The sequence below is a fragment of the Cryptomeria japonica genome, chromosome 4 (genome assembly GCF_030272615.1).
Source record: "Cryptomeria japonica chromosome 4, Sugi_1.0, whole genome shotgun sequence".
NCBI lineage: Eukaryota > Viridiplantae > Streptophyta > Pinopsida > Cupressales > Cupressaceae > Cryptomeria > Cryptomeria japonica.
The window spans coordinates 682,262,302-682,274,658 of record NC_081408.1 but is presented as its reverse complement, the minus strand read 5'-3'; the positions used below and the strand labels follow the sequence as shown (position 1 = coordinate 682,274,658).

At 36.3% G+C, this 12,357-nt stretch overlaps 1 protein-coding gene across 6 annotated transcripts in view; it reads left to right on the top strand.

Annotated features, from left to right (window-relative positions):
• Window positions 1–4,655: 4,655 nt before the first annotated feature.
• Window positions 4,656–12,357, top strand: part of LOC131028677 (APO protein 4, mitochondrial) — a 33,618-nt gene continuing 25,916 nt past the window's right edge. The window contains exons 1-4 of one of the 6 annotated variants that reach the window (XM_059220065.1): window positions 4,658–4,799; window positions 5,376–5,460; window positions 5,550–5,645; window positions 6,967–7,212. In XM_059220065.1, the coding sequence (XP_059076048.1) occupies window positions 7,034–7,212 (179 nt within the window). In that variant the 5' untranslated portion in view covers window positions 4,658–4,799; window positions 5,376–5,460; window positions 5,550–5,645; window positions 6,967–7,033. Of the gene's footprint in view, window positions 4,800–5,009; window positions 5,075–5,375; window positions 5,461–5,549; window positions 5,646–6,966; window positions 7,213–12,357 lie in introns of those variants that run through there. The other 5 variants (XM_059220066.1, XM_059220062.1, XM_059220064.1 and 2 more) reach the window with 5 other exon arrangements.

The window sequence follows — 12,357 nt, the reverse complement described above, 5'->3', positions numbered from 1 at the left end:
GCCTAGAGGCTCAATGAGAGAAAATCTCATACAAGAGAAGCATAATGTCAGCCTTAGTGGACATTTTGGGGTCAATAAGACTCAAGAGTTGGTTAAAAGATATTACTATTGGCCAAGGATGAATCAAGATGTGAATAAGTATGTGGAGACTTGCATAGTTTGCCAAAAGGCCAAAGGTACTTCTACAAATGAATGTTTATACCAACCCCTTCCCATACCAAATAGACCTTGGGAATGCATTAGTATGGACTTTGTAGTAGGTTTACCAAGGACAAAGCAGGGTTATGACAACATTTATGTCATTGTGGATAGATTTAGCAAAATGGCTCACTTTGTGACTTGCAAGACTACTCATGATGTATGCCAAATAGCTCATTTTTTCTTCGAAGAGGTAGTGAGGATACATGGTTTACCCATGAGCATTGTTTCAGACAGGGACTCAAAGTTCATGAGTCATTTTTGGAAGACACTTTGGCAAAAGCTTGGCACCAACCTCTCTTTTGGATCAACCTACCATCCTCAAATAGATAGATAGACCGAAGTGGTGAATAGAAGCTTGGGAAACTTATTAAGGTGTCTTACTAAGGAATATGGTCAGACATGGGATCAAGTACTCTCACAAGCTGAATATGCATATAATGACACCATGAATATGACTACCGACAAGAGACCTTTTGAAGTGGTCTATGGTGTGCACCCAAGAGGTATTTTGGAGTTGAGAGACTTAGGTAGTGCAACAACAAGAAGTGTATATGCAGAAGACTTTTCTCAATCAATGAAGGAGGTCCATGAATCAGTCAAGCAAGCATTGATAGAAAACACAAGCAAAATCAAACAAAAAGTTGATGAAAGAAGGAATAACCTACAATTTCAAGTGGGAGATCTTGTCATGATGCACCTAAACAAAGCAAGGCTACAACAAGGAGTGCCTAACAAGTTTCAAATGAGAAGGATAGGTCCATGTGCCATTCTAGCCAAGTATGGAGAAAATGCATACAAGGTGAATCTACCTAGTGACATAGGATTGTCACCGATTTTCAACATAGCAGACTTAGTTGCCTACAAGGGACAAATTCAAGGTTCAAACTGCAATCACTCAGAGGTATCAGATGATGTGAACAACCTTCAGTTACCAGCCAAACCAAATCCAAAGGCTGAGAAGGTGTTGAGTTCAAGGATCGCCAAGAAGACAAGGCATCAAGCCTATTGGGAGCACCTAATCAAATGATAGGGCATGGATGATGCTGAAGCTACATGGGTGCTTGAGACAGAGTTTAAGAAGCTAGGAATTGATCAAAATTTGATTCCCAAGGAGGTGACATGATTTTCTTTTGTTTGGGAGAATGGTGCAGGAGCACCTAGGACTTAGCCTAGTAGTGATTTCTTAATTTTGGCTTGTAATGACCCTAGCCAAGTCAGTTAGTGAATAAGGACTCCAAGAGGGTCCAAGAGTCAGTGTTTAGAGTCAATGTAGGCCTAGGTTGAGTTCATTCTTCTTAGGTTTGCATTTTGTGCTAAATAGTGGTTTGAGTAGGTAGTTGACCTTCTTGATGGTCAAAAGTGTCAAAACTTGGTATAGGCATTAGGGAGGGTTAAATTAGTCTTAGACATGTTTTAAAAGTCATGTGTGATGACTTAGAATAGGCCTCATAGGTTGAGAAGGCCAAAAAGTGAAAAAGTGCAAAGTTGCAAAAAGTTGTCATGACAACTTTTGTCCTAATTTGATTAGCGATGGAGTTAGGGATTGTCCAATGCCCTAGAAAGACTCCACACCTGGGAAATTCTATAATAACCCTCTCTTGCATGGTTACCAAGGTTGGAGACTTGGTTTTGTAAGTTCAACAATCTGAAACTACTCATTTTTCAGACTAGTTGGCAACATTTTGGCTTGTTTTGTTCATTTTTGTAAATGCAAATGGATTGAGTTTATTTGGTGTATTATAGAGTTGTTAGTTCCATTTCAAGCTTTGTAGATAGTTTACATTAGTGTTTTCTTGTTTTGGTTTGCACACAACCAGTTTTGGCTTGTATATAACAGTTTTATGTAAAATTGCTGCCCCATGAATTCCACACGTGCTACCATCATGGCTTGTTGGGATATGAAGGGAAACCACTTGTAAAATGTACATATGCAGGGACAAGTGCTAGAGATGATTTTCAATATGACTATCACCTTGTTCTAGGTGAGTCCAGGAGCAACCTGGCTAGAGGAAACAAGGTGAAATTGATGTGCAAAGTGCAGGGGTGAATGCCAAACCACCATCTAAGCTTTTGGAGGGGTCCATGAAGTTGGGAAAGAGTTTCCAATGCAAGGAGGAGCCTTGAAAAAATCATTTGATTCCCAAACACCAACTTGACCAGTCACTGCCAGCTAGAAGGCCTAGAATCCCTTCAAAACCCTCATTTTGGGGTTAGCATATTATACGGTGTAGTAAGGAGCCAAAACCACAAAAATCACTTGAGGTTAGGTGTATCTTTGAAGAAAATCCAAACTTACTAGAGGGTCTTTTGGACCGTTTTCCTCCAAGCCCTAGAAAATCGGATTTTGGAGGCCTAATAGGGCTAATTCCTCGTAGCCCTTTTCTAGGCAACATGGTGAAATCGGTAAGGAGGGAAAAGATTGCAAACCTCAAATGGACCCAACAGGCATTCAAAACATGTTAGTAGCCACCTCCACACCTCTGCATCAACTCACAACAGTAGGAGGTCAATTTGACAAGTTGAAGCCAAGAAAGCCACAATTGAGCACATGGGAAGCATTGTAACTTGGTAAGGTTCCTAGCTAAAACACTTGAATCAAACACCTTGGAATGGTTAAGAAGAAAGCCCTAGAAGAGATTGAGAAGGAATTGGAGGTCTATAATGCAATTAGGCCTGGAGAGTTGGTGGAATTGAGCAACACCAACTAGGTGAAGTGTTGAGCAAACTAGGTGAACCCCTATCATACTCACAATGGGAGAATATAAGGCAGTCACAGTCTCACTATGTAGGTTAATATTCAAAAAATAATATCTGGTTAACCTGGAAATGGCTATTAAATGCATGGATGATAAGGTATATATACCTTATCTGGAAGATTACACCAAAGCTGCGGAAGCCATAAACAAGGAAGAAGCACTCAATATAGAGTTTAAGAGGCCTATTCTCAACAACAAAGATCATAAACTATGTCGCCAAAGACAAGCAGAGATAACAAGGAGCATTGCATTCCTCAAACAATGGCTTGGTGTGGTAGAAGAGCCAAAAGGTGAATGGTGGCTAAGTTATATGGTAGAGGAGGGCTGGACCCTGTTCCAAGCTGATAATCCCAGTAATATGGAGGCTAAGGAAACACATGCATCTTGCATGGAAGTCGTAGATGATAAGGATGAATAATAAGTTTTCATAACATAGTTTTGTTTGCAGTATACTATTATAGCTACTCTAATACACAGGGATGTAGGATCTACAGTTAGTACAAGGCACATATCGAACTGTTTATGAAAGCACTTTGATATTAGGATGGCTTAGAAATGTATGACTCTATTATAGCATAGATAGCGAAGGGTAAGATACTTGCTTGATGACATTTGCAAAACATATAAATATACTAAAATAAGTGAAGTTTAGAATCCAGATTTTTCTTTGAGTCAGGCATATACTTTTATGTTGGCTCAACCTGAGGACACCTGCAGTCATTCATCTGCAAAATGCAGTAACAGGAAGTACTCTCGTAACTCTTGCATATTGGTTTAATTCAACATTTGCATTTAGACATCTATAAGACCAAAATATCAAGGTAATATCATGAACTACAAGATAGATGGGTTGTGTTATTATCAGTCTCTTGTTGACCAGTGTTTATACCTCTATTATTATTGTAGCCCGGGTAATCTTTCATAGTATAGCCAATAATTCCTGATGCTGACTTAATATGAAAGAAGCTTAGGCTATAATAACAACAGTGGAAACTATGCAGAGATAATACTAGTTCTTCTTTTTTTGCACTAACACTTCATGAAGTGGTTTGCAACAAGATTGTCTTGAGAATCTGTTTTGCAGGAAAAACATAAGGCAGAAAATATGGCAAAAGCGGCAACAATACACAACGAAGTCTAGTAAAAGCAAGTTAACTCATGGAAAATTATAGATACTACCTATGAAGGGCTTTTTGAACGACCAGAATGAAGAAATTGTAAATGAATATATGTAACCCAATAAATAATATTAGATACTGACTAGACCTATGGTCCTAGGCAAGGCCAAAGGTTTTCTCCTCTCCGCTCTTTCCTACCAGCATCTGCACTGAACAGAGATTGTAATTTTATTTATTAATAAAATATGACTTAGGCCTTTTACCGAGCCAAAAAAACAAAAAAACAAAAAAAACAAAAACAAACAAACAATGTAGATAAAACAAAATAATTAAAATAGTTTAAAAACAAAATAATATATTTTATTTATAAGTTTTTGTTATGTTTCTTTTCTCATCAATAAGTATTTTCTTTAAAAATTATTTAAATTAATTTATTAAACAAATAATTTATTTAATTTTTATTTTACCATAGGAAAGATAATATAGAACATTATTGAAATAATATCTCTTTCAATATTTTTTCATATTAAAAGAAAAAAAACCACTATAGAAAATTTAATAAATCTCGCGCATTCCACCATTAAGCCACTCCATTTTATAGATATAAATTCTACGCCCCCGCAAATGCATCCCAAAAACTGTTCGCCCTAGGATTAGGGAAAAGATGCAGGATTTTTTACTCCAATCTTCTTCACAGATCTGCAGATCCTAATAATGGTACAAGGTACGTATGTTCATGTATCCTTCCTCTATTCTCTCTTTCAGTGGCATCTTCTCATACAAAATTTCAAGACATTTAGCTATTTAACGGCTATATCCACTGAATCTTATTTAGTATTTTTTTTTTTTAAATTTGTTTTTATATATGTATATTCCTTCTCAATGCAGTAGAAAATTTATGTAAGAAGAAAATCGTAAATTATTGAAAATGCAGGGCGCCAACCCTTTGCCCTGGTAGTGTCAAAACTAAAAAACCTAGGCAGTCTCTGCACAGATAAGGTAATCACAGGCTTTCAGATCTTAAAATGTGTATATCTGCTTTGCTATATATTTTTTAGAAATGTCCTATATGGACAAACAAGACAGAGAACTTAATCAAAGCCATGTACTTGTAATTTGATGTTAGATGCAATCTATGATTTGGTGTAATGATATAAAAAATCTGATTGTTTTAATGGAAAGCACAACATGATTGTGTTGTTTTGTTGATTGATGCCCCGGGGAACTCATTGTTTGAGGTGAACAGTCAGGAAGTCTACAAGTTTCAAAACTCTGAACTTCAAATTGTCATTTCTTGTAGGTTGGAAACCAGCGTTTAGTATATCCCTGTTGCTGAAAAACAAACAGCTAAATATACTTATCCGTTGCGGGAAGAATTTTCTATGGTAGGAAATTGTGGGCTAGGTTTTCTGTGTGTTTTCAGTTAATAATAATTCATTTTCATACCAATCCGACACTCACTTATCAACTGCAGATGACTGTTGCTGCTGTGGCCCTGCTGTTATGTGTGTTTTCTGTTCTCTAAAGTGGTCTCCTCACACTGCACCAGCGCATCTGGTAAATTATCCAGGTCAAGATCCAGTTTGCTTACACCCAATTTTTGTCTTCAATCACTGGGTATTCAGGTTTCTGATTTTCCTTATAAATATTGCATAGGCTGGCAATAAAAAGAATCTGTACCTCATCAATAATCTGCGGATACCTCATGTCACCCAGCATGGCATGCACTCTGCAACATCCTCCATGTTGCTAGTTTGATAAATCTTTGACTGCCATGTCCTTGGTAACCCTAAGTGTCCTGCCAAAGTCTAGACACCGGCACACAAATGGGTACCAGAAATTGTAGTCCTGTTATCTGTAGTTCTTAGTGTATAGCTCTGGTTATGAGATACATGGTAAAAGCCCTCAGAATGTGCACCTCTACTTATGTTTTCCAATGCCTTGCCTCTCCTCACTGTTCTGACTAGCATACATATTTAATGTCGAATATGGAGGCAATTTTCTCAGCTAACATAAAACTAGCTCACTGGAAAGACAGCAGAATAGCTTTCACATCATATTAATTTGAAAGTACATGCCATATTTTACATGGGAAAAAATTGCTATATACAAGCTAGCACTTGACAATAAAAAGGAAAAACTATATAACTAAATACTAATCAATGACTTATTTAGGCGTAAAAAGTTACTATTTTTAAGCAAACTGGAACGACAAACAGTTACAGCTAACAGCTATGCTACCTAATAGCTTTGTAGTGGTGTAATGAAATTTGCAGCTTGCCATTTGCATTGAGTTGAATAAAGATATATCTTTTTGAGCATGTGTTTTCTATAGGAAACAAGACATATTTGATACTTATAGAGGAAGAAACACTAGCAAAATTCTAACCATTTTCTTAAGAGTTTGTCATAGCAATATTTAGGACTCTCAGAGGAAGAGGGGCCTTTGCCCCACCGTCAAACAGCTACATTACCTAATAGCTTTGCAGTGGCAATTGCTTTGAGTTGAATTAAGATGCATCTTTTTGAGCATTTGTTTTATATAGGAAAAACGATACATGTGATACTTACAAAGGAAGAAATAGAACTTAAAGTGTAACTCTGTTTTAGAACTTTTTATAGTGATAGATGGGACTTACAGAGGAAGAGAGGTGCCTTTGCCCCACTCTTAAAACACAGTTATGGAGAATTCCACCCTTAAACACAGTTATGGAGAATAAAGATATATCTGCAACATAATGATTGTCAAAAGCATATTGCTTTTATTTCTTGTTATGTAACTCTCTAAATTTCTATAACTTCTTTTCAATGGATTATCTGAGAACTTAATGTATGCCTTATTTTAGTCATGTCATGATAGTTTTTTGTCATTTCTGTTCTTTTGTGTGAAGGTGCAAATGGATCCTTGACAGAAATGTTAACTGATGCATTCAATGTTCACGACTTAGTAGGTCATACATGTCAAAAGTGGATTGGAGAAAGCTCCAGTCTCTGATACTTGACCGGATAAAACAACAACCCAAAGATTATCCTGTTAAGAATTTGATTCCTGTGGCAGATGAGGTGCTAAATGCTAGAGCTGTTCTCATAGAAGGAGTTTCCAAACTTTTGAAAGTTGTACCACTTAAGGCATGCAGGTGAGTTTATGGTCTTTATTCATTTTTGTTTGACTAAAACATAATGGTGAAAAGTGAAGAACTAAGTAGCAAGGTTTCCTCAAACGTTCACCTTAAGACAAATTTAAATATATTGTATATGTGTTGTCGTGGTTTATGTGATCTTTGCGATTGTCCTATACTATTTTCCTGGTTGCTCAGCTGACTTTTCTTGCATTATTTCTCATATTCAATGTCCGCTGTGAATATATTTTTGGGACCCATCAATTTAGAAATTATTGAGAATTATTCATTCTACACAATTGCATTCTGTTTCCCGAAACTGTGTAATTAAATGTCTATTTTACTTCTTGTTTAAGATTCTGTGGGTAAATTCAATGTTGTTTTTAATAGTGTCAATAGTATGACAATATTCATGTGATTCATGATCAAAATTATGTTATGCATAATATTACTAAGAAAAGGCTGAATATGTTATGGTTGTTTGGGTTGCTGTAGTCAATTTTGTTATCGTGCTCTATGGAAACTTGATTGGTCTTTTACCAGGACATTTAGCATGTTTTCTGTATTCGGTATCTGCTTGATATTATCTTCGTGTGTTGGCCATGAAACATGAAAACTGTTATCAGTTCATATTTAAAAAAATCATTTGCTCTCTCAAAAGGCAACTTTTGAGGAAAGGATTATATCCAAAATTCCAAATATCTTCTGAAATATCAAGTCTTTCAGAGATGCATGGGTTATATGCATCTGACATTTTATCCTTGTAGAAAAATATATGATCTTTTGACCCTTAGTTAAGTTAACATATCTAGCCTTTGTCAGATTATATGGAGTTGACGTTTTATCTTTGTACAAAATTATATGATATTTTGATCCTTAGTTTCTGAATGACATTTACTGCATATAAGTTTTTGGATGTACCTACTTTGAGTAATTTTATAGCGCGGCCTATTCAATCATTCTTGTTGGACGCATTGTATATTGCTTTCCAAAATTTTAACTTAGTTATTTCAATTGTAATAGGACAATGCAAAGCCTGCCCCGTAAAAACATATATTTGCCCATGTAACATTAAGCAAATGGCAATTTTGAGAGGGACATGGCCTATTCTCTATTAATGCTCAGTCTCTTCCTTAAATTATATAAGTTGTTAATATAATAGTGTTAGTGCTTGAGAGTTAGGAATTTCTCCTATTATCAGTACATATGTCTCATAAGTGTAATCATATAACCTACTAATTTTATGTTGAATGACTTCTGTTACATTCTTACCCTAGTTGAAGAACAATCCATCAGCTCACATGTAATTGCAATAGTTTAGGACAGGCCTATAATTGTTTTTTGAGCTTCAAATGCTTAGTTGACTAGGTGATTCTTTCATTCAACAAGTTACTTCTTGTCATCTTAAAATGTATCTATAGGAAAAATTTCTTAGAAATGAGTTCTATCAGGGCAAAGAAGGACCTTATCCTGTTCACTAAATGTCTATGAGACTGAGTGTCTATAAATCATTGAAATTTATAAGAATTGAGTGCTGATCCTTGCATCCCCATGTCGGTGGCAAAGTGAATCTCATTTGTCAAGTAGGTTGCTGGATTTGGCAAAAAACCTTATGCATAATTACAGCCTAATTCAGTGAAACTAATGCAGTATCCAAGGCAGGTCCATTTAAGTAGTTAAAATGAGCATTTTGCAAAATAGACAAAGATAAATCAATAAAATTTCATCGAATCCCAATTAAAATACTTGTCGATGGTCAAATGTCAGCTGTTTGGGCAGTTATTTGCTTAGTGTACCAATCAAGTGTAATGTCTCTTTGCAGAATTTTTAACAAATAGCAGAATTGTAACACAAACAACAACATTCATTGAATAACATGAACCACTCTTTGCTAACTATATACAACAGCAGAATCAATTACATTCAACAACACACATAAACTTGCATAAATGATTCAAAATTCTAGCAGTAACTATATTGATTATAATCTGGTCTCTAGAACATGTTATTGTTATGACAGTCATCACAACAACACACAACAATAACAAACAATGTTCACAGTGATTCATTGAACTCTCCTGCAAATCCTTGAGTCTCTAGTGCACCCCCTACGTGAGAATACCCTCCAAGAACCAAAGGGTTTTCAACTTTTCATCCTCTAATCCTAGCTATCTATGGGTTTTTGTCCACTGATCGTAGTCTCCTATGGGTTGTTGTCCATTGAAAGACTTGAACACAAAATGTTCAAGTAGAATAACATAACATGGATACCCACAATTTAAATACTTGCCTAGTTTTATATGCTCCACACAAAAGACTGGATTATTCAGCCTACCCAAAATGGTGCCAAGGCTTAAATTCGAATCCTACATGTCGCATTACAGGCCTTTCCCATTGGAGTTTTAGACTTTTTCTTCCCTTTTGATTTGGCATTCATCGGGCCACAATCCTGACCCTTGGCCTACAATGGCTCTTTGGCATGGATTGAGAGGTATCTTTGATCTTTGACGCCCACTTTCCGGCATGAGTCATGTGTCATGCTCAATCCTTGACCTCTAACAACTCTTTTGCATCCATTGGACAACATTTCCGATCTTTGACATCTCCACAATGGTGAAAAGTAATCAATGGGTTTTTGTCCATTGATCATAGTCTCTTATGGGTTATCATCCATTGAAAGACTTGAACACAAAATGTCCGATAGGTAGAATAACATAACATGGATACCCAAAATTGAAATACTTTCCTATTTTTATATGCTTCTTAGACGAAAGACAAGATTGGTCAGCCCAGACCCAAAATGGTGCCAATGCCTAAATTTCAATCTTGGACGTTGCATTACAGGTCAGCCTTATAGGCTTTTCCCATCAGAGTTTTAGACTTTTCCTTCCCTTTCGACTTGGCATTCATCAGTCCGCAACCATGACCCTTGATCTCTAATGGCTCTTTGGCATGGATTGAGAGGTATTTTCAATCTTTTACACTTGCTTTCCGGCATGAGTCACATGGCATGCTCAATCCTTGACTTCTGACAGTTCTTTGTCATGCATTGGGCAACATTTCCAATCTTTGACGTCTCCACAATGGCTAAGCACATAAACACACTTATATATTTATAAGTTTGTTTATTTTTTAGTCTCCGCAATTGTGAAAAGTATGGGCCAAAAACTCTACATTGAAAAGAGGGTGAAAACAATGGTGGGATGGAAGTTTGAGCTAGGAGTTTTCTACTAGTTTTTTTGGGCCGATGTAGGGTCTATAGTAAAGAGATCTCTTGTCGTGAGGACTTGTGTTTCTCTCCTTACTCATATTTAAACATTTTGATAAACCTTATATTGGTATAGCACCCATTATTGGTCATGGTGCTACTTGTACTTGGTATTGGTCTATTGCAAGATTTTGTGGACTTGTTGGTTGCTTTTTCTAATTCCTTTGTGTTGATGGAGAATTTGTTGGAGATTGTGTAGATTAAGCAATGCCAACAAGTGCAAGGGATTCACCTAATGGACACTTCAAAAGGGCTATGTTTTAGAGTCAAGTAAACCTCGATTCTAACTATTTTATGAGACGCCAACTTGGATCCATTTTGGCTGGTTTTTAGATTCTAGAATTTTATACTTTGAATAGGTGTACTAGTTGTTAGGATTGGTGTGTCATACACCTTGCAATCCTAACATTCGATTTATTATTTGTGAGGCTTCTTGGAAAAGGGTGCCTCACTTATGACTTGGCCATTATGCCGTGTGTATGCCTTATTATGATGTGTGTTAAAGAATCTTGTCATGAAGGATGTTTATTTGATGAAGATGGTGGTCTAAGTGATTATAACCAAGGAAATTTGGGGATGGATTCCCAACCTTTTTAGGTGCGTCCCCGTTTTTGGATGAGGGGACACTTAGGCTCCTAGCCGTCCCCAAAATTTGGGAAATCACTGGAAAAGTCCCCGAAATGAGCGGAATGCGACAGGAGACTAAGGGGATGGCTGGGCATCTGTGATGTTCCCCAAGGTCCCAGCGGCAGCGAGCTCTCCCCTTCAAAAGGTGACATTAAAGGATGTGGAAATGAATTTTGTTTTGATGCTGCCATACTCATTATACCTTGTAGATGGTGATATGCATAGAGAGGGCAAAATTATGGCTAATTTTTTGATTCTGAGAAACCATGAAGTGCAGTTCCCCATTTTCTAGGAATGTGGTAAAACATATCAAGGGAGCTATTGTTGAAAAGTAATGAAAATGGTCTTTATTTCATTTAGTGAATTTTCACTGACCCTCTTGGACATGTCCATGCTAGTATTTCTACTCACCTTTTTGTGTATAGTGTGCTTTATCCGCTTATTTTTCTAATTTTAGCCATATCTTATATTATTGGGAAGGTCTTGCAATGTAAATTTTGGGTAGAATTCTCATTTGTTGGTTCTATTTTGTGTTTTAAAAAAATCTAATCTATTTGGCAGTTTGAATTTTGGTTGTGTGATAATATCCTTGCTTATTGGATTGGAAGGTATTTGCCACTAAGCTTGGGTGCTTTATGTATTATTGAAAAGGTTATTTAATGTACTCTATCATGGTAGTTCATCTTATGTCAAAGTTTTGGGAAATAACAAGCAACAAGTTTCAACTAAAGTAAGAGCATTTTGCTTCATTTGTTAAGTAACAATTCTAGGTGCATAATAAAACTCAGAGTGATCTGTTATGTTCCATTAACAATCCTGTAGCAAGTATGATGGTTTGTAACTTGTATGCTATTTTTTTAATATCATATGCATATTGACAATGAACTATGAAAGCAATTTGAATTAAGTTTTGACACATTTGTTAATTTGTTTGACTGTGACTCTCATGTGAATTCTCTGTTTGACACAAATGATGTGTCTTAAGGTTCTATGATGTATATACGAATGCTTTATCAATTTTTATCATATGAATATTAAAAATTTCCCTATATATTTTAAATCGTCCCTGTTTTTTTATAGTTGTCCTCTTTGTTGTCCCTGAAAATGGCCTGAAAAATTGGGGACTCGAAAATGTGTCCCCGTACCTCCTGCTGTCCGCATCTTGGAAACTCAGGGTAACATAGATTATAACACATTAGAGCATGATTGTAGGGGGTGTTACATTGTTGACTAGGAATCTTGACTAACTTTATGGTGCTTGTTATGAC